Source organism: Lepidochelys kempii, chromosome 9 (genome assembly GCF_965140285.1).
Source record: "Lepidochelys kempii isolate rLepKem1 chromosome 9, rLepKem1.hap1, whole genome shotgun sequence".
NCBI lineage: Eukaryota > Metazoa > Chordata > Testudines > Cheloniidae > Lepidochelys > Lepidochelys kempii.
The window spans coordinates 11516033-11539406 of NC_136388.1; the positions used below are offsets into that span (position 1 = coordinate 11516033).

A 23374-nucleotide genomic window follows, 5' to 3' on the forward strand; every position below is an offset into this window, starting at 1 on the left:
ATGAGGGAGAGGAAAGCATGCAAGATACATACCCAGCTTTTGGGGTATCCAGTCAAGGCCAAAGGTGAACTTCTTTATCTGCACTACCAAGTACTCAGGAAATGAAGCAAAACGAGATGTTCTGGGAAACACAAGAAAGTTATGTTAATAAAACAGAGCAACAAGATTACGGAACACAGATTGCGATGCCTCAGACCACGGTCTCAGCCACATTAACATGAAAAGTTTTACACCTGTGGGTATGTCTACACTGCAATTAAACACCCATGGCTGGCCCATATCAGATGACTCAAGCTCATGGGACTCAGGCTAAGGGGCCGTTTTATTGTGGTGTAGACATTAAGGCTCAGGCTACAGCCTGAGCTCTTGGACCGGAACCCAAACTCTGGGAACCTCCCTGTTGGGGGGATAAATTTTCAGTGCTATGTGTTCACACTGTAATTTTTATTATATATATATATATATATATATATATATATATATATATATATATATATATGACTTTTATCTTTTTACAAATAGGAACATTGGCTATTAGGTAATCTACCTACAAGCACCCAAAGACCCCAATGCTGTTTCTAAATGAGATCTACGGATGACAAGGACTATATGAATGCTAACTATTTTTGCAAATTGTTAAATTAAGGAAAACAAGTGCATTTTTCTTTATTTTTGTACAAATGTATTTGAAGACCTGTTTTGTTTTGTTTTTAAATACAACCTAATCCTGCCTCTGTTTAGAATAGCAGAATATTCTTTACTACCTTTGGACATGCTCACAGTTAATGTATGAAACACTTTGGTTTTTCCTTCATTCTTTCCCTCAAAGTGTGTTTGTCTGCCTGTTTTCTATATGGTGCAGTTGGTGAAACTGTGCACCAATTGCTGGCATTGCTAAAAATAGAAGGCAGTCTACCAAAACAGACCAGTTGCCGGGCCTATTGAAGACAAACTGAAGCTTCTGTAATACCCCAACTGTTTAACCCTTCTTCTTGGCATAAAGCTATCCCCCTATGGCTGTACCCTTCCTTCTATTTTCCTTTGACCACCCAATATTTTCTGTGTCCAAGCCCTTTTTATTACATTTTTGGTCTGACTTTAGATTGTAAACCGCATGGAGGCAGGTTCCTCCTCTTTATATTTGCCTGTAAAGCACCATGAAAAGTGGCACCATATAAGTAACAATAATTAAGTATTACAAACGTATCCTAACTCTACAGCACTGATAGGCATGCTGGGGTATTTTGGCTGAAATTCAGACATATATATCAGAAACCAAATTTTTAGTCCTGCCCTTTCTGCAATTTGAAATCTTCAACCCTACAGCCTGATCAAGGAAGAACTTCTACCTCCATTTGCTCCACCCTATTCTGCCTAGGGGCTGCATGTGGTGCTTTAGAGCATCTTCAGACAAAGCTGGACAACAAGAGACAAGGGACAGAGATCCATACTTGGTCTCTTGTTTGGAAACAGATCTCTACCACTAGCTACTGCATGGGACCCAGGTTAAAGGCGGGCAGAAACTTATCAAGTCACTAAGTTTTACACTCCCAATAAGCATCCACAAAGCTACCTCATTATCCAACTTCAAATCCCTCCTTAAAACTCTCCCTTCTCATGATGCCTACAGAAACTTGACAGCAGTTAGGCTGCTGGCAGGCGGAGACCCCTGCCTATCACCAATATTATCTCCTTATTTCCTTGTACTCCCCCATCAGTCTGTCTGTATCCATCTGCTGTCTATACTTAGATTGTAAGCAAGTTGGGACAAGGAGTGGCTTTTGTTGTTTGTACAGCACCAAGCAAATGGTGTCCTGCTCCATAACTAGGGCTCTTCAGTGCTATTGTAATACCAATAAATAACGAACAATAACAACAAGCTTTGCTACAAACATCCAAATTAAGATGATTCCTGAAGTTCAACAAAGATGATTTATTTATTTGTTGCTCTGAGGGTCATTACAAGCTTCTGAAAGGGAAACTACACTTCTTACTGGGGCAGAACTGTACTAATCTGCACCTTTGACATTCATGAGCCTCATCACCAATCCTGATCCATAACTGACTCTGCATCACTGTCTATTTCTTGCTGTATCATAGCCAAGTGGTAAACTAAACTATATTATGAACATATTGTGCTTTTAATATGGAACCACACACTTACTTAACTCCTGCAGATTTTGCTTGAAGGGCACTGCTCCAGAAGTCTTCTACATTTTCTGGTTCAGAAAAGGCCTGCAGACACGCACTAAACGGGATCTTGGCACGGACGAGCTCTGGTGGAGGTCTCCTAGCAGCTTCTGCTTCTCTCCTCTTCAGTTCGTAGGCAATTAATTCATCTGATCAGAAGCAGACATGACGCTGAAGGCTACATGAACAATTATCCGCCACAGTATCTTTCACTGCAGTCTTACTTCTCACCAGCTTTTGAAATACAAAACTTTCATTTAAAAAAAAATTGGGGGGGGGGGCTTTTATATGGGTCTAAATATGTCCAGGAGACACCAAGATCCTGTCTGCATCAGGATCACAGCCATGTTTTAAACACATTTCTGGTTAGCAGGGTTCTGATCACACAGAGGACAGGGCAGTGTGAACCCTTGAAAACAAGTGATTAAATTCTTCGTGGCAGGATTTTTATTTCTGTACAAATGGCTATGCCTCTCTGCCAACTTCCTCAGCTCAATCCGACTCTGAAAACCATTGCTGGTCTAGCCATCCATTGTGCTTTCTTGACTGGTCAGGGTTATATACTGGGCAGGACTATAGTGCTTATGTTGCCAGTGATGGCCAGTCATACCAGAAATTGTCAAAACTAAAAGCTCCTGAGCTATAAACTCCTGGAAATAAGATGCAAATTTTCAACAGAACATATTTACTGTTGGAACAGATTACCAAGGAATGCCTCCCTTGGAGTCTTCAAATCAAGACTGGATGTCTTTCTAAAACGCATGTTCTAATTCAACCACAAGTTACGGGCCCCATGCAGGAACCACTGGCTGAAATTTTACAGCCTGTTATGCAGGAGGACAGACTAGGTTTTCAAATAGCCTCTTACGACCTTAAAATCTATTAAATCTTGAAAGAAACAGTGGAGAACAGCAAAACCAAGGTAAATTTACCAACCACAACAGGGCCCCTCTTTGCGTCTCTTTACTGGTTCCCCTCTTCACCTCTACATCAAACACACACTTCTTGTCTTTACCTTTAGGGCCCTGCACAACTTCACCACAGCCTATCATTATATGAACCCCCATCCTCACTCTACCAATGCTCCCCGCCATTCCTAACCACCCTCTCCCTTACCTACCACTGCACTTTCTCTCCCATTGCTCCTCATTCATGGGGAAAACACCCCGATAAAATACAAACAGCCACCACCTCATACTCCCTCCTTCAGACTCGCCTCTACCATGATGCCAACAAAACCCAGCCTGCTGGTCTAGCTTGACAGGAGACAAGCTGCAGCTATTCCTCTTTTTTTTCTTTTCTTTTCCCTACTCCCTCACTCTCCAGCTCATTAAAATCCAGAAAACAAAAAAAGAACCCCTAGAATACATGTAACTAAAAAAGTTGGGCTAATTCTTCCCCACATTCATTTGCTTGTATGTTGTAGCCTATGTGTAACCCACATACCTTCTGGGTGTGGTGTTCTGTACCATCTAGTGGCACCGAGACCACTTAGCGAGCAATTAATGAGCCTGTTCTACAGCTCTAGCTAACCGCCAGTTGGCTTTTAGCTCATGCAGTAGAGACTCATACACTAAGCTCCAGAGGTCCCAAGTTCGATCCTGCCTCTGGGGTCTGTCGGCGTTACATATGCTCTGCCCTTTTGCTGTTCGTGTCTTTAGATTGTAAGCCCTTCAGAGCAAGGATTTTCTGTTTTCTATATCTGCACACTGTCCAGCACAACTGGGCCCGGACAGCCAACTGAGACACTACCATAAATAAATATTGACTATGAAGAACCATCAGTGTGACTGTGCAGATAACCCATACACATAAGTTACATTGCAAGAGGAAAATCTGTGTTCACGTTTTCGATGCAGCTTTGTCACAAAAGTGCCACACAAGTGTTTAAAAATGTAAGTTTTGCTGTTTCTTTATAAGCAATTTCTGTTGTTCTGCAATTGAAAAGAAAGTGATGACACTTTTCTATAACAGTCAACTGCATTCCTCTGTTTCCTAATAAATTTAAGCAAAATGCTTGGACTAGATGACCCTGAAGGAACTGTAACAAACCCAGGTGAAGAGCTTTCCCACCTAACTGCAGCATCTGACCCAAGAAAGGCCCAGGTAGAAGAGAAGATTTTCTCTGAATACTGAGCTGTTGTAGGAATATTTAAAATATTGAGAAGTAGATCTATGCAGCCACGGTCACTAAGTCTGCAATATTTTTCAAAGATTAGGCTCACATCAGCCTCCCTTAATGGAAAGCCCCCTCCTCTTGAAAGGCGACTCAACCCTTTATGGTGCCAAGACATGGGATATTTCTCACAAGAAGTCACCATGGCATTTGAAATCTGTCTTATGGGTTGCAATTAGGAAATCCAGACCCCCAGGCCTACAGTGTCACAAAAGTTCAATTTTGTCTCCTAATGTTCATCAGTTTCTTATTCCAGAAAAGAACAAAAGTGGTTGTAGATTCATGGATTTTAAGGCCCAAAGGGATCAAAATGATCATCTAGTCTGACCTCCTGCATAACACAGACCTGAGAATCACACTGCATCATTTCTGCATCACACTATGGCTCAACAAGAGCAGGTCTGTTAGGAGATAGCCAAGCTCCATGTGACAAAGAATTTAGCACCTCCTGTGGTAATCTGTTCCAATAGTTATCAGAGTAGCAGCTGTGTTAGTCTGTATCTGCAAAAAGAACAGGAGTACTTGTGGCACCTTAGAGACTAACAAATTTATTTGAGCATAAGCTTCCGTGGGCTACAGCCCACTTCATCGGATGCATAGAATGGAACGTATAGTAAGAATATATATATATTCATACAGAGAACATGAAAAGGTGGAGTAAGAGGCTAATTAATTAAGATACGCTATTATCAGCAGGAGAAAAAAAACTTTTGTAGTGATAATCAAGATGGCCTATTTAGACAGTTGACAAGAAGGTGTGAGGATACTTAACATGGGGAAATAGATTCAATATGTGTAATGTCCCAGCTACTCCCAGTCTCTATTCAAACCCAAGTTAATGGTATCTAGTTTGCATACTAATTCCAATAGTTAATTACTCTCATTGTTAAAAAATTTGCATTTTATCTACCTAGGTGGCAGATTAAAGCAGGACTGAACACAGCAAACTGAACCAAGCATGCCAGAGAACATAAGAATAAAAGAGAGGACATACCAAGTCAGACCAGTGGTCCTGTCCTGTCTCTGACAGTGGCCCATACCAGAGCTTCAAGGAGTGAACAAAACAGGGAAATTATGGAGCGATCCACTCCATCTTCCACTCCCGGCATGGGGGGCATCCCTGACCATCATGGCTAATAGCCATTGATGAATCTATCCTCCATAAACTTATCCAGTCCTTTTTTGAACCCAGTTATACTTCTGGCCATCACAACATCCCATGGCAGTGAGTTTCAAATGTTAGTTGTGCATTATATGAAACAGTACTTCCTCTTCTTTACAATAAACTTGCTGCCTATTAATTTCATCAGGTGATCTTTGGTTTTTTGTATTGTGTGAAAGCGTAAATAATACTTCTGTATTCACTTTTTCCACACCATTCCTGATTTTATAGACTATGATCATATCTCCCCTTGATCATCCCTTTCTAAACCAAACAACCTAATATTTTTACTCTCTCCTCATATGGAAACCATTCCATACCCCTTGATCATTTTCATTGCCTTTCTCTGTACCTTTTCCAATTCAAATATATCTTTTTTGAGATCAGGTGACCAGAACTGCATGCAGTATTAAAGCTTTGGGCATACCATGGATCTATATAGTGGCATTATGCTATTTCCTGTCTTATTTTCTATCCCTTTCATAATAGTTCCCAGCATATTGTTAGGTTTTTTGACTGCCGCTGCACACTGAGTGGAAGTTTTCAGAGAACCATCCATGATGATTCCATGATCTCTCTCTTGAGTGGTAACAGCTAATTTAGACCCCATCATTTTGTACGTAGAGTTGGGATTATGTTTTCCAATGTGCATTACTCTGCATTTATGAACAGTGAATTTCATTTGACATTTTGTTGCCCATTCACCCAGTTTTATGAGATCCCTTTGTAATTTTTTGCAGTCATCTTTGGATTTCACTATCTTGCATAATTTTGTATTGTCTGCAAATTTTGCCTCTTCCCTGTTTACCCCTTTTCCAGATCATTTATGAATATGTTGAACTGCACTGGTCTCAGTACAGATCCTTGGGTGACCATGCTATTTACCCGTCTCCACTGTGGAAACTGAGCATTTATTCCTATCCATTGTTTCCTATCTTTTAACCAGTTACTGATCCATGAGAGGACCTTCCCTCTTATCTCCCGGCGGCTTACTTTGTTTAAAAGCTTTTGCTGTGGGACTTTGTCAAAGGCTTTCTGAAAGAGGAGTCGTCTTCATTTTGCAGCACTTTCCCCATGCTCTGGAAATACTCAGGCAGACCTGGGGCCCTGAGTCTGCACATATGCACACCCTGTAGGCATGCAAGACCATTTGGAATGTTGTATTCTTGATCAGTTTCTATGTAGCCCACCACCAACTCAGGGTGGATGGGCCACTTATGAAGATGAATGCGCCTGCTACAGCCCTAGCTAACAGAACTGGGTCTTTTAGCCCAAGTAGTAGATGATCATGTTCCAAGATTCAGAGCTCCCAGGATAGATCCCGGTTGCTGCCAACCAACCCAGGGACACAGTATTATATTAACCCTAGCCCATCCCCTATCAGCCTTCCTTTATTGATTTTAGACAGACAGCGCCAACAAGCAAGCCTACCAGCGCCCTTTTGACTTTACCTTTGTTCGTTGCTGCCTCCATGGCCAGAGGTAACTGCATGAGATAGTCTACCCTTTCTGTGTATCGGACTTTCCTAGACTGGCAGCACTGTATGCGTTCTTCCACCAGGAACCGGAAAACATCGCTGGGGTTTTCTGAGCCAATGCGGTTTCTCTGCAGGGAAGATCAGACCTGATCACTTGAGTAGCATCACAGAGCTCAGGGTATGCAAAGTGCTTTACAGACATCAAAAGACACCACCCTTGCCCCAAGGAGCTCACCCCCTAAGGGCCACATGTTAGTCCATGCTGGGAGACCCCTGCATGAGCCTGGAAGTTGCCACTGACATCTGTGAGGAGACACAGATGTCTGCCCACACAGTGTAACTTGCAGAATGGGGGCGTGAATATAGGTGTGCTGCATGGAGTGAAAGGAAAGGTAGGGAGCATGAAGAAGGCAGTTTACAATAAATATGTTAGGTAGAATGTGCCTTACAGAATCCTTTCAGCAACCAGATTATTATTCTTATGTTCTGAGAACTGCATTGAAACAGCACAAGCCAATTTTAGTTAATTATCCAGCTGGAATGCCACTCAAATAATACACCTTCTCTTTGTTATGCAAGTGAATGTCTGTTCTCAGGCACTCACAGGAAAAGATCTACTCACCACCCCCATAATCAGTGTACACGGTTTGGGACATTGAACAGTATGCACACAGATCTGAATAACTTCACACAGAGCGTAACACATGAACAAACACCCTTCATCCTGGGGGGAGGTTATGCTTTAAATTGTAATTGGTTGTCTCCTTTGTCAATTTCCTGGTTAGTCTCTAAGGTGCCACAAGTACTCCTTTTCTTTTTGAAGAAAGTATTAGCATTAGTGCTGACTCTTTTGCATTGCACAACTGAGCTGCAGCTTAATGGGAGTAACATTTCATACAACAGACACTTTGCTTTCAGTATGGGAATCCATCTTCCCCATAACGATTCAATAACATACAACTGATATTTGTCAGGGAGCTAGACAGGGTGATATATTTGCTCCAGAAGAGGATATAAATATGTGGAATAATAATAATATCTGCTCCATTTAACATTCACAGTCTTCATAATTATAAATATATTGACAACTTGTACTGTATACTGGGTAGCTGTTGAAAGCGACAGTCATATTTGCTTATAGCACTCATAGCTTTCTTAATGATGCTCAAATGGTATCAACTGAACTAAGCAAGCTGTAGCTCACAAAAGCTTATGCTCAAATAAATTTGTTAGTCTCTAAGGTGCCACAAGTCCTCCTTTTCTTTTTACACTGGTTTAGAAACTGATTTAGTTAGATCAGTGCAATTCTCATCTAGCCAAGGCCTTAAAGGGTTTGTAAAAAAAAGACGAGATCACATACTGTCCTGTTTCTCTGAAATCTGATCCCCTAACATGTCAAGCAGAGATAAAAAGAAGAAGTAGTGAACACTTTCTCACCTCTGCTAGGTTTATAAGGTGCAGGAAAAACTCCTGTGCATCTTGCTGTCTATTGGAGGAGAATTCTGGGTGCCCTTTGCTTACAAAGGCCTTAAACATTCGAGGAGAAATTCCATTGTGTTGAGGCTAAAAACAAATGAAGAGAGAAATATTTTTGAAAAGCACTTCTGTGCACATTGGTCAGAATTACACACTGGCTCGAATCTTAAAAGTTAGATTTCATAATCAAAGTGCCACAGGAAATAAAGCCATGCCACTGAATCTGATTCTTAAACCACTGCCTAAAAGCTTTGTAAATGCAGCATTCCGATTGACCAGAACAGCAAATGCACCTATACTTACATCTCTGAAAACCAGGAAACAAAGAACTAGGGTGCACATCAGCCGCACCCCACCTCTATGTCCCCTAAAGCTGGCCAGAGCTCCTGTGGAGCCACTGTAATTATGCTTCAGCCAAGGCCGCCTTATAATAAGAAGACATGAGGAATAACTAAATTATGTGCTGTGACCAACAGAACTCTCTCATTTATCTGCACACTCCAAGTGCCCTTCACTGCACTCAGCACAGCTTACAACAGTACTTACATGAGACAGCACGCTACATGACAGAAGCAAGTGCAGGTGTTGTTCCAGAGGGAATCCTGAGGACAAGGGTCCAGAGGTGGTAACAACTGGCAACTCAGGGGTGGTTTGTGCAGAGTAGGCCAAATCTAGGCCAGATGCAGCTAGCTGGTGTTCATTAACCCTGCCCGAAATGTGACTTCACCTTAGTGAGAACATGGTCTGACAGCTTCACCTGCAGCCAGGGCCGGCTCCAGGCACCAGCGTTCCAAGCAGGTGCTCGTGGTGGCAATCTGCAAGGGGTGACAGTCCGTGTGCCGTTAGGGTGTTTCCGCCGCGGCGGCAAATCAGCGGCAGCTTCTACCTTCAGCTGCCCGCGGCAGCAAATCGGCAGCGGCCTCTATGTCCAGCCGTCGCGGCGGCGGCAATTCAACGCAGCTTGGGGCGGCAAAAACAGTAGAGCCGGCCCTGCCTGCAGCCCGTGTGCTCTGTCCCTGCAGTCCCCCATATCCTCCGGAAGGGAAGAGTGCTAGGATGTCTGACAAGGGCAAGTTGGGGCCTCACTCAAATTGGGCAGAGTAGAGGATGCAGACTGGGATTAGTGTGAACCTTAACTCTGTAATTCCTGGTTTACAGAGGTTTGAGCACAGGTGCATTCGGCATTCTGGAAGGGAATGAGGCACTGCCCGTCAACCCTAATTCTGTGTTAAAGTTTTTGGACAGTGAATTTCCCTTGTTTTTTGAGGAAATGGTGGTATTTTGAGGAAATTACGGTAAAGAATAGTGCATGAGTAGGGACCACCTGTGGGCAGGGGCGAAGGAGGCTTCCTCCTCCACAAGGAGGCTTCCTCTCTACCAATTGACCACTAATCCTAGATTGGGCCCCCACGAGGCACAATAATTTTCAAGACAATCCAAGCAAGCGTGTGTATTTTAGAGCACTTGGAAAAATTGGCTAGTAAATAAGTAAGTATAGTGGTGCTACCATCCCATTATAATATGGGAGAAGCAGCATGAAATATGACACATTTTTAAAGGAAACTTTCACTCCGAAGGCCCAGTTCTGATCACAGCATCACCAGTATAAACAAGGACTAACTCCTTTTAGATCCATGGAGATCTGAACCAGGCCCTCAGTTTACAATGCTTGCTCAGCTGCTGGCAGTACATCAATAATAGCATTACACTAAGAGGCTCTTTAAGGGCTTCTGTAAACATCTAGAGACTTAATAGTGCTGGGAATTTCTGAATACTGGGTTGTGCATCATAGTGGTGTCCTCAAATGCTCTGCGTCAAAGGAGAAACTATATACCCTGCTTCCTTCTACGACAGAAGGGCTTAGAAACAAGCAAACTGCCTGGCCCCAATCAGGCTTGCCCAGATTTTTGGTGCACTGAATTTGGAATTAAGCCCCATTGCCATTTATATGCAACTTTTATTCGACCATCTGAGTAGCGAGAAGAAAAATGTGCAAATGTGCTGTATTTTCGAGACGAGAATCTCACACACACAGCAAGCCCTTTCCACCAGAGGGAAGCTTGATCACGTTAAGCCAAAAGACAAGATCAGTGGCAAAGTCCCAAATGAAAGATCAGTTGCTGGGGACTCTATAGACTTTGGGCCTCTTTTTTATGTTGACATGGCTCCAAGTAACCCACTGCTCTTCCTAAACTGCTTTACAGTAGTGGAAAGAAGGTTCTAACCCCACAGAATCAAGAATATTTACAGACTACTGGGCATACTTTCCTCATCAACAGCTGCAAAACAGTTTAGCTAGATATAGAGAGCGGACTTAACCGCTCAAAATCTCACACAAATGCTGTGACAGGCGGCATCCACTGACATCAGTTTATGGCTGGATTCCAAAGACCCAGGATGTTAAAAGCCCATTTGCACTCAGTGAAAAATGCTAATGATTAAAGATGTGAAATTCATGTTACACACACAAAAAACAGAAGTTAAGGAAACTGTCTTACAGGTTTGGCCAAAAATCCCTATGCAATTACACTCATTCATTGCAAATGACAGAGCAAACACCTTGGAGGGCAAAATGTGCACTAGGTCTACAGTAGCATTAATCTACAAAATTCCCACCATTGTAATGCCACCAGTGCAGCTCCACCAGAGGGAGCGAGAGTGGGAAATGTCTACCCCACCAATTTTCGAAACAAGGCCAGAGTACAACAAAGAATTAAAACAAAAAAAACTGTTTCACTCCTGACACCATGTTAAAAACTGCTTAAACAGGAACATTTGAATCTACTAAATTATGAACAATGCATATTCTTTTGTGCCCATGGATGGAGCTCTTTCTATTTAATTAACTGGCAGAGATTAGCCCCGAATGTTACTCTGCAGAAAGCTCTGGATAGTTTATTACAACATTCACAGTAGCAAATGCTGTAGCTAAAGTGGAGATGCAGTTTTCATTCTAATCCCCCTCCTCCCATTAAATGTGAAACTTAACACATTACCCTTTGTTTTGTTAAACATACATAGGTTATGCAACAAGTTAGTCGCTGTGGACATCTTAACACTGCGGTGTTGTACTTCTTGAAAATTGTGTCCTCCATTTCTCAGTGTTAATGAACCGTTAACGTTAGTTCTTAACTTTTAATAAATGAAAGGCAAGCAAGATTCACCAAAGCTTCTGTAAACCTAGGAATAAACCACTGGCAAAGCAATCATTCAGGAGAAGCATTCATTGAGATATGATTTTAGATTATGCAAACCACAGTTGCAAACCAGAGATTCCACCTTTGTTCAAAATCTGTCTACTGACAAATTCCCTTTTAAATAAGAATATCGGGTAGGGTGAAATTTCTGTAGCATCAGAAAGAAAGTGGGGATGGTGAGGGGTATAATATAGGTAACTACGGCAACTGTCACTGTTTCTGTGACAAAAGCATGTCCAGCTTCTGTTAGATCTAAAAATACATCTTGGAATTTATCATAGATGCTTCTTCCAAGAAAGAAAGTTCCCCTCCAGATACAGTATCTTCAGTATCTATTACAAGTTGACCTTTTGTTTCCAAACATCCCACCTTGGTGGGAGGGAGGGTTGGCCTCTGGTTAAATTTCATGTTCTGTATTGGGCTCAGGGTAACAAAGGTTGGCAGGGACACGAATACAAACTAGATCCAAAATTTAACTGCCAAAACAGCATCAAAGTAAACTGAGGTTATACAAAAAGAAAAGGAGGACTTGTGGCACCTTAGAGACTATCCAATTTATTTGAGCATAAGCTTTCGTGAGCTCACAAAAGCTTATGCTCAAATAAATTGGTTAGTCTCTAAGGTGCCACAAATACTCCTTTTCTTTTTGCGAATACAGACTAACATGGCTGTTACTCTGAAACCTGAGGTTATACAGTTGCACAGATCTAAACCTCTATAGCATGTGCCTGGCAAGACAGCACTGTATTTTCATGGTAACTAAGAGCTTGCTTCCAGGATACTACAAACTCACCCCACCAACAGGGATTGCCGGAAGAAAATAGGGGAAGCCTAGAAGCACTAGGATTTGAATTGAAAGAGGGGTGGGGGGAGGCACGGAGAGAAACGTGAATTAATGATACCCCCTGCAGACAGAGGAAAGATGAACTGTGGTCCATGGTTTCGTAAAGTTTAATGCCAAAAGGAACCACTAGATCAGTGGTTCTCAAACTGTGGGTCGGGACCCCGAAGTTTTAGTGGGGTAGCCAGGGCTGGCCCCAGCCACTCTAAGCCCAAGCCCAAACACAAGCCCCACCATGGCTTTGGCTTCAGACCTGGTTAGCAGGGCTCAAGTTACAGGCCCCGCCACACCCAGGGATGAAGCCCTTGGGCTTTGGCCCCCCCCCGTCCAGGGTGGTGGAACTCAGGCTTTGGCTCCCCTGCTCAGAGCAGCAGGCCTCGGGTGGGCTCTTGGTCCCACCTCCTGGGGTTATGTAATCATTTTTGTTGTCAGAAGGGGGTCGCGGTGCAAGGACGTTTGAGAATCCCTGCACTAGAACTTCTAAGCTGACCTCCTGTATAACACAGGCCATTAAAGTTCACCAACATCCCCATATAGTGAGCCCAATGACTAGTTAGATTAAATGGCTGTGAGCCACAGACTGAGAACAAGAGAGATCAAGGTGCCTCTAATGCCTGAGGCCCCTGTAGTGGCAGGGAACTGATTCGGTGAGATATGCCCAGATGATCCTAGCCCCAGTCTATTGTGGAGAAGCTCCTGGGGAAGAGAGGGAACTTCTCTGCCCAGTGGTCAATGAGGGGCCCAAAAAACAGCGATGCCACATAACGCAACAGAACATGGCGGTTAACATGGGATGGAACTGGAGCCCCAAACATGTGCCTAGCACCCTCTTTCCCCAGATTTGGATACACGTTTCAGAGCTCACACCTTACGTTGTAATGGGCCCAACCAAGAGCCTCACAACTTCGTGCCCCCAACTGAGCCCTGGGAAAGCTGAGATCGAAATCCAAACTTCCCCTCTTGGGCTCCCTCTTTAGAACACGGTGTGCAATGCCCCATTTTGCAAGTCCACACCACTCGCAAAGGGCTTCCTCGCTCCTGCTGGAAGCACCACCCTTTGGCTGCCCTGGGAATAACTGCTGATGGAACCCCATCCTGGATTCCTCCTTGGCTGTTAATAAGTGTAAGCTGGTGGAATGATTCAGCAAAAAATAACCGTAACAGCCAGCCAGGGCCCACCCTAGATAAAAAAATCTATGGCCTGTGTTATGCAGGAGGTCGGCTTCTGGCCTTAAAATCCATGATTCTATGAATCCCTGTGGGTTAGAGTTTGTAACAAGAAAGTAAAATAATGTAACCATCAGAAAGCAAACAAGCAAATTCCCACAGTTTGGGGGTTCAACCTACCCCCTCACAGCTTTGGGCAAGGACCCTGATTTTCCTAAACAGAGGCATCACTTCAGAAAAATTCAAGTGGGGGAGAGGGGAGAAGAGAAGAGGAAGAGGAAGGTTTGCTTTCATAAAGACCCTGTCCAAAGTCAAGGGGGGGACTGTAACAAGATTTGGGGGGCGGCAACTGCACTCCTTGCCCCATAGCAAATGATGTCCCCAAGTCATTCTCTCTCTTCCACCTCACCAGCTCCCGTAAACCTTCCCTTGAGCACTTGTGCAAAACGAGGGAGGAGATTAGCTGATGCCCCTTATTTACCAGGGACCAGACAGCACCCATGAACCTTGCTCACACAAGAACTGAGCCTAATAGGTCATGTTCAAAAATGACTGATGTGATAAGGATCAATGGATAGTAGGATATACAGGAGGCTTGATAGGCTGCTTGACTGTTGTGTGAATAAAAGCGTAAGGTACCCACTGTTTAAAGAGAAGAGTGTGCAGATAAGTTAATATGGAGGTAGGTGGACACAGCAATACCAACCTTGGCTGGCTCTGGATATCTGGTAAGCAAACTGAAAAAGGAGCAATGGTTTATGCAGTATTAGAAAAAGATCTGACTTTCATGCCACAAAGGAACGATGCAACAGCAAACCAGAGATTAGAGACAAGGACAATATTGGACTTTCAGGAACTACAAACAAAATGTCTCTGCTACTGCAAAATTACTGCCTATGTGGCTCCACTGTTTGCTATAAAAGGTCAGTTCCACACTACGAGTGCTCATTATTATGGATGGATGAGATCCTATGTGAGACAGGCTAGGAAAAAAATCCTTCTCTCCCCTTTCGTCATTTATATATTACAGATGTTTGACTGTAATGCACTGTGCCTCTCTATGACTGCCTTTATTTTAGACCCAAACTGATCTCCACTCCACACAAAGCAGCTATCAGTTCTTCTTACTGTAAATGATTTATGTCATAAAATAGATATGGGCCACAATTGTACTGCCTTGAAACTCCAGTGGCAGCAGGATGGAGGGTACTGAAAGCCACCTCTACTCTTGTGTTTCCAGGGTAGAAGACAGCAGACATTTTGTGATCTGACAAGTTTTCCACACCATTAGATATGAACTATGCCCCATCTTAACTCCAGATTAGACAGAAATCTGAACGCCATCTCCTAGGCTGGCCCATGACTAATCAGAAGTGGTGAATTATGAAACAGAAGCCATAGAATTGCATTATTTGCATTATTTACCATAAAGAAGTCAGTCCTACAGAGACAAAAGTCTCCTGTACCATTAAATATTCTTCTGTTCACCATACTGGAACCTATCCCGATGCCACTGAAATCAACAGGAGTTTTGCCCTGGATTTCACTGGTGACAGGATCAGGTCTTTTGGGTCATTATCCTTCATTTTGAGCTTTAGCCACGTTGAGGAGTTCAGTCCCAAATATTTAGGGCTCTCTAAAATAGCCTTCTGTTGTCCCTTTACAAATGTGCACAAGAGTTCATGGCACAGCTGGAGCAGTAGAATATCCTATTAGCAAAAAAAACCCTGGTCCCTTTAAAACTTTGCACAAATAGCTGCTGACTAATAGATTCCTGAGGGGAATCTTGCATATTACACCTTGCTAAACATGCCACATGGGATCAACTGCACCCCCACGCTCTCCAATAGCCAGCACCTGTTCCCTTTTCTCAGGACATCACTTTTACCTAGTTACAAGGCTGCGAATGCTCAGTCAAATACCTTGTGTTCTTCCTTCATCACCTGTTCAATAAGCTCAGATTTCATTGGTGGTTTAGAGTACTGGCCCGAAAGGAGGCCGTGTCCTAATTTAGCCCTGTAGGGAGAAGGGGAAGAAAAACAAACAGAAAGACAAAGATTTTCCTGCAGGTTTGGAGAAAAGAAACTGACAATAACTTTAACTCCTTGAAATCTCTTTACTGTCTTCAATTAGCTAGGCTGGAATATATAACTATCATTCCTCCTCCCCTGTCCTTCTCCCCAACCCCTGTCAAGATGCTCTCCTACTATTTACAGCTAGTTTGCTGTAGCATCCTTGGCTCAATATGCTTAATAATAGGAACCTGGCACTTACATCTGCGTGTTGAAATCCTGTGTTGGATCTAGAGGGGAGTAGTCGAATATTCTCGGAAGGTTTCCCACATACCTGGGCAGTAAGAATAAAGGAGAAATGGTCAAAGATTATAGGTGACTTTATCTGGGTCCTTTGCTAAGACGCCTGGATGCCCTAGCAGGTTGTACTGCAGTGATATTTAAGCAAACTTCATCTCTTGGGAGAGTTCTATAGTGACAAGCTTAAGCCACCACCACGATGCAAACAAACAATCCCTCTCTGCTTTAGAAGCTCCTAAGTGGAGGGGGAAAATAGATCAATGGTTAGGGTGCTAGGCTGGGCCTTGGGAGATCTGGAGTCCATTCCCTGCTCTGCCACTGACCTCCTGAGTGACCTTGAGAGAGTCCCTTAGTCTCTCTGTATCTCAGGTCTCCATCTGTAAAATGGGGATAGTAGCATTGCACTACATCACAAGGTGTTGTGAGGATAAATACATTAAAGATTGTGAGGCATTCAACTACAGATATGGGAGCCATATAAGCACCATGGATAGGTTGACAGCAAACTTACGAACCGTAGCACTTACTCTCATCAGAGTACTGCATGGACATTCACTAATTAAGTCTCACAACATCTCTCTGAGATAAGTAACCTCTATGAGACAGTAAGTGATTTGCCCAAGTGCACCAAGTCAGGATTAGAACAAATGAGTTCCTGGCTCCTAATCAATGGCTCTTTAACTGAATTCTGGATATGCATCATACAAATGGTAAGGTCTGCAGTATGACAAGAAGTTTCTGATGCCCAGTTTCAAAGAGAGAGAGAGAGACTAATTTGTGCCTTTTCAACAGGCACTGAAGAGTATGTGAGTCCATTCAGTGCTCCCACAGTGTGCAGAGCTTGGCAGTTTTCATCAGAACACAACGAAGATCTGCCAGAGATGTAGGGCCACATTGAAAGAATATGTCCAAGTTAAGCCTGGTATGTCTTCCGTCATTAAAAATCTTCACTATGTCAGTGATGCCAAACGCTCCAGACAGGTCCAACAATCATGCTGCTGAAAGCAGCCGCACTTGGCAAAGTCAATCAGGATATTACATTTAAAACTGAGTCAGGGAAGTTGGCACCAGGGTCCTGCAGTGAAGGAGTTAATGAATCTGCAGACACCACTCCATATGGGTAAGTAAATAAATAAAAACAAATTCCATGTTCCCCCCGCCTTTTTTTCCAGAAGGCAAGGGTTACATGAAAATCTAGGAAGATGTCCAAGATCTGAGCGTGTCACTTTCAAGACATACACTACTTCCGTTGGCATATAAAGGAACATGCTGAGTTTTATCTTCAACTATGTGCAATTCTCCACGAACAACTATAAACGGCTGTTCACCTGGGAATGCTGAGTGCTCAACTTTGACTGTCAAGAAAAACTCTGAGATATAAAATAAGAAAGAGAAATTTCCTAAATGAACTGAAAACAGCAGCATTTGTTTCTCACTCAGCAGAGGAAAGTAACTAAACAAACAACCCAATTGCAAAGCTGAGATTTTTATCAAGAAACAGCTTTGGCTGGTAAGATATGTATCTCCCTTTTAAGCCATCTACACACAAAAGTTGTACTGGTTTAACTACTGATGTAGTTATACTGGTATAACATTCTGAGTGTGGACACAGTTATACTGGTATAAATGTGCCTACACTAGTATAGCTTAGGCTGTGTCTACACTGCACACCTCACAGAGGCACAGCTGTGCTGCTCGTAGTGTAGCTACGTAGTGTACACGTAGTGTAGCCGCTCTTTGTCGGCAGGAGAGAACTCTCCCGGCGACAAAATAAAACCACCTCCAATGAGGGGCAGTAGCTTTGTTGGCAGGAGAGCGTCTTCCACTGACAAAGCGCTGTCCAGACTGGCGCTTTTCATTGGTAAAACTTTTGTTGGTCAGGGGTGTGTATTTTTCACACCACTGCCCAACAAAAGTTTTATTGACGAAAGTGCAGTGTAGACATAGTTTACTCCCGTGCAGGAAAGGAAATAAGTTACATCCATAAAGTTACACCTTTATGTAACTGCTTCCATACTAGGGATTGTACTGATCTAATTATATTGGGGGACAAAAATCACATGCCTGACATAGTTATACTACTGTGCCTCTAAAGGAAGAACAGTCCAGTGGTTAAGGCACTAGCATAGGACTTGAGAGACCTAGGTTCAATTCTCTGCTTTGCCACAGGCTTCCTCTGTGATCCTGAGCAAGTCACTTAGCCTCAGGGAAGACCCTGTGCCTAAGTTCCCTATCTGTAAAATGGGGATAACAGTACTTCCTTCCCTCACAAAGGTGTTGAGAGAATGAATACATTAAAGATGGTAAAGCACTTCGATACTAGGGGGGATGGGAGCCCATTCAAGTACCACAGATAAATAGATGCCAGTACAGAAACTGTATGCAGACCAGGCTGAAGTTCATGAGCCAGGGACCAATCCTACATCAATTAAGTCAAAAGCGATTTTGACTTCAAAAGCAGTAGGAGTCCTGGACCTCTTCCTCCCTAGTCTGTAAACACTCTCTGTCAAGCCATTGAAAAAGCTGGAAGACAGCCATTTACAAGAAGAGTTACACACTGAAATACTATATGGATTACATAAATAATAGATTTGTGACATCAGAGCCTGCGCAAAGCACTGCTGAGAATTACTTACGCTCGCTGAAACTCTGGGATGCTGAAAATGGCCTGCATGACAGCACTGAGGTAGCAGCTATTTCCCAGGTTCTTCATGCCAGTGTATCCTGGGCCATACATGGGCTTTAGCTTCACACCAGATTCCTGAATCACTTCCCACTCAGAGACTCTTGGTTTTATGTTGTTATCTCTTAGGCCGTTCTCTGTCTGAATGCAAAGGAGTTTGGTTTGTTTTTTTAAATATATCTGCAACTATGATGCATTAATTACAAACCAACTTAGTTGTCCATGTTATAATATGGAATAACCAACTCAAAATGAAAGTAAACATGTTCCAACCCAAGGGAAGAACGTTCAGAATCAAAACACCAACAGCTTCTTGCTATTGCAATACACAGGCTAAGTATGTGTGAACATCTCTTCCTCCAGACGCTGGTCCCAGTGAATACAACTGCCTGCTCCTCAGTCACAACTAAAATAGTGCTCCTTTAGCTCAAATGTGAGAGACCTCAGCTGGTGATGGTGAAGGTTTCTCTTGCTCACACCTCTGGTGTCTCTACATTTGCAGCCACCATTCACAACACCATTATATATTATTAGCAGTAGATCACCAGCGTGTTAGGCATTTTACTGGCAGCTCTGAAGGCAAGGGGTAAAATTCTGGACCCACTGAAGTCAATGGGAGTTTTGTCACTGGGTGAAATCAAGGTCCCACTGAAGTCAAAATTTTCATGTGTCCTCAGTAAAATAGGCATTTTCCATTACTAAAAGTGATGATTAAAATAAACTAGTTTCTACACCAATATTAACAGCATATTTTGATAATTAGAACTGGGAGAACTTTTCAAAAGTGAAATTTAACTTTTTACTGTTATTTTTGCAGTTTACTGTTTGCTTTCTCTCAGCTCAGACAATAAAAACAGACTGTGAACAAAAGTGAAACTGACTAGTCAGCTTCAGACCCATTTCATTTTCAGGTTCTCATTCACTGACACAAGACTGCACCTACCTCTTATATAGCACTTTTCATTCATAGAGCTCTAAGTGCTTTACAGATGAGGTTGGTATCATTATCCCCATTTTACATGTGGCAAAAGTGAGGCACAAAGAGGGGAAGTGACTTGCCCAAGGTCACCCAGCAGGTCAGTAGCAAAGCCATGAATAGAATGTAATTCTCCCAAGTCCCAATCCAGTGCTCTATCCTTTAGGCTATACAATACTGCCTCCAAGGCTGAAGGTAAATATATACACACATACACAACACCTAAATTTGGGGCCAAATTTGACCAAACTTCCCTTTAATTATTTTTTTATTTGATTGTTAGCTACTTGCTCCATTTATCTTTGGCGGCTTTTGACTTTTTACTCTTAAAAAAAACCTGTTGTACATTTAAATGTATTTGTGAAATTAAAAAATTTACTCGTCATAATTAAAAAATCTCAATATTCTTCTCTCTTTTATTTAGAGGATTTTCTTATTTTTGAGGGTAGTGACACACTAACCTCTGAAAGTTAAGCTTGGAAACTCCAGACAAGGAAGGAATCCTATTGGAAGGTAATTTTCAGCTCCTGAAACCATAGGGGGTATGTCTACACAGCACACTAAGCCTGGGCTCTGACTCAGGTTTGAATTCAAACCCCCATTTCTGTCCACACACAAATCAGTCTGACTGGGGTCCTAAAACCCTGGTAGGGGGTTGGTTCCAAGACTGAGTCCTGCTGTGATTTGGGTCCAAGCCCTGTCATTTTGCAGTGTGGACACAGCTCAAGCTGCAGGTCCAAGTCAGGTCTGTTTAATGCAGCATGGCCACATTAGCATGTCTGAGAGACCCAGTTCCAGCAACTGTAAACACATACAAACAGGGAAAGGAGTGCCTATGAAGGAGTACTGCAGAAAGGGATCTCGGGATGACAGTGGATCACAAGCTAAATATGATTCAACAGTGTAAGACTGTTGCAAAAACAGCAAACATTATTCTGGTATGTATTATCAGGAATGTTATAACCAAGACACCAGAAGCAATTCTTCCACTCTACTTCGCGCTGATTACACCCTAACTGGAGTAGTGTGTCAAGTTCTGGGCGCCACATTTCAGGAAAGATGTGGACAAATTGGAGAAAGTCCAGAGAAGAGCAAAACAATTATTAAAGGTCTAGAAAACATGACCTATGAGGGAAGGCTGAAAAAATTGCGATTGTTTATTCTGTAGAAGAGAAGACAGAGGGGGCATGATAACAGTTTTCAAGTACATAAAAGGTTGTTACGAGGAGGAGGGGAAAACATTGTTCTTCTTAACATCTGAGGATAGGATGAGAAACATTGGACTTAAATTGCAGCAAGGGTGGTTTAGGTTGGACATTAGGAAAAACTTCCTGTCAGGGTGGTTAAGCACTGAAATAAATTGCCTAGAGAGATTATGGAGTCTCCATCATTGGAGATTTTTAAGAGCAGATTAGACAAACACCTGTCAGGGATGGTCTAGATAATACTTAGTCCTGCCATGAGTGCAGGGGACTGGACTAGATGACCTCTCGAGGTGCTCTCCAGTCCTGTGATTCTATGATTCTATGGCTGAGAGACCCAGGTCCAGCAATTGTAAACCCAGCTTTACAATGCAGTGTGAACGTTCAAATGCAGGCTTGGGAACAGTCCACAAGCCTGGGTCCCACAGTCCCAAGTTAACAATGCAGTGTAGACATACTGATTTAGAGCCCAGAGAATCAACATGTACTAGCTGACAGTATTCTTCACCAAGCTAAATACAATCATTACAATCTCAGGCAGTTAGCTCTAGGAATCAGATTTTATTTTGCACTGATAAATTATTTTTTCCTGGTTAGAAGAATGTGAGAGACTCTAAATAAAAAATGAGTTTCCTACCACATGCATCTGGAGCATATCAATTCCAAAGTGTGCCAAGTGTTTTGCTATATGTGGATCTAAAACTGCATCCTCTTCATCAAAAGAATAGACATCTACAAAACAGAGAGAAGCAAATGTGATGATGCAAAGAATGTTACCTATTGGCTTTACTTAGGAAAGGCAACAAAACATTCTAAGAATGGTACCACCTGTACAGACTGGGCTATTGGCAGTATCACCATTTATGTGTGACCTGCAAAAGTATATACAGAGTTATACAGGTTGGAAGGTCTCTTCCCCTCCACAATACAATCACATTATTAAGTGCTCTTAAAACAAAGTTTATATTTTCACAGAATTTAAAGTTTCATAAAAAATAAAAGAGTTTACTGTGATTTCAAAAGTAAAGCAATACAAACATGAGGCGTACTAAATGCAAGAAGCAAAAACACACACAAACATCGGTTATGCAGCAAATTTACATTTTCAACATAAGAAATTCTTTTCAAATTGTGTGAGCATTTGAAACTCTGTGAACCTGTACATATGCATGTGCAGACATTAGATACAGACAGACAGAGGCACTAGAACTGTGGACATATTGACTACTAACGATATTACATCAGTCAGCAATTGCTGCTAAAGGCACAAGGAGAACCTCTTTGCCCTTATTCCTGTTGTGGTGCAGGAATGATCAAGGAGCATAGAGAAATCCATCCAATGACAAACAAAGGTAAACATTTTAGTAATAATAACCCAGGAGGGCCTCAGAAAATCATCATTATGCTTGAGAAAGGAAGGACTGTCCAGTGGTTAGGGCACTAGCCTAGGATGTGAGAAACCTGGGTTCAAATTCCAGCTCTGCTACAGACTATCTGTGTGGACTTGTGCAAGTCACTTAATCACTCTATACCTCAGTTCTCCCTATGGATAATAGTAGTGCCCTTGCTCACATGAGTGTCAATGAGGCTACATATTAGAACAACTTACTATGGGTCATGATGGCTCCATCACTGACAATTTTTTAACTTAAGACTGGATGTTTTTCTACAAGATATGCTCTAGGATTTATTTTGGGGGACATGCTCAGACACTAGATGATCATAGCGGTCCCTTTTGGCTATGAATCTATAAAACTGTAAGACTGTGAGATAATGGGGGGCCACAGAAATATCTTAGATACTTCCAGGTTTAGTGAGACCTACATTACTTAAACGTCTGCCAACAAAATTCCTATCCTTAACTGCATAGACCACATCTGGTTCATAGAACTTGTTATAAACAGATCTATAAAATATCTCCCATAATAGGAATAAAACGTTTCAACCTGCATTTCTGGGTTGTTATATCGGTTCCCTGGTGGATGAAGATGGTTGGATGTCAGGCTTGGGACTGATATGACACACTTAAGGTATGCTATGCTATTATGGAATGCCAGATTTATATAAACCCATATACCATACTGGTAAAAATTGCATGAGCCTGATCACAAGACTGCATTAGTTCTCAAAATAATTGATTGCAGGATACCAGTGTAAGAATGTGTGACAGAGAAAATTCACACTTAAAATGCCAAAATGTGCTTTTTACACACATGGCAAGCAATCTTCATTTTACTTTAGAGAATACCCATAGTAAGAATATTAGTTTTAATGTATAAAGCTCCATCAAACCCTCTAAAGAACCATTCAGCAATAACTAAAGCGAGACTGAATAGGATAACTACTAAAAAACTAGTAAGAACATTGGACCAAGATTCCTTGATCAGACAAAACTTGGGAGGTGGGAGACCTAGGTTCAAATCCCTGCTCTGCCACAGACTGACGATGTGACCTTGGGCAAGAATCACTTAACTTCTCTATGCCTTGGGCATGTCTACATGGGAAAGTTTTACCA

General features: G+C 42.4%; 2 protein-coding genes across 3 annotated transcripts in view; one reads left to right on the forward strand and one right to left on the reverse strand.

Moving 5' to 3' along the window:
- The window catches only part of PEX5L (peroxisomal biogenesis factor 5 like), a 199542-nt gene extending 193916 nt beyond the window's left edge, over positions 1-5626 (forward strand). The window contains exon 14 of the mRNA XM_073359307.2: positions 5281-5626. Coding sequence (XP_073215408.1) covers positions 5281-5317 — 37 coding nt within the window. The 3' untranslated portion in view covers positions 5318-5626. The remainder of the gene's footprint in view (positions 1-5280) is intronic.
- Positions 1-23374, reverse strand: part of USP13 (ubiquitin specific peptidase 13) — an 80424-nt gene that overhangs the window by 16078 nt on the left and 40972 nt on the right. For both annotated transcript variants that reach the window (XM_073359304.1, XM_073359303.2), the window contains exons 7-14: positions 21497-21591; positions 18635-18822; positions 15961-16032; positions 15609-15702; positions 8443-8568; positions 6980-7133; positions 2165-2339; positions 33-121 (exon numbers count right to left, since the gene is read on the reverse strand). In XM_073359304.1, coding sequence (XP_073215405.1) covers positions 33-121; positions 2165-2339; positions 6980-7133; positions 8443-8568; positions 15609-15702; positions 15961-16032; positions 18635-18822; positions 21497-21591 — 993 coding nt within the window. The remainder of the gene's footprint in view (positions 1-32; positions 122-2164; positions 2340-6979; positions 7134-8442; positions 8569-15608; positions 15703-15960; positions 16033-18634; positions 18823-21496; positions 21592-23374) is intronic.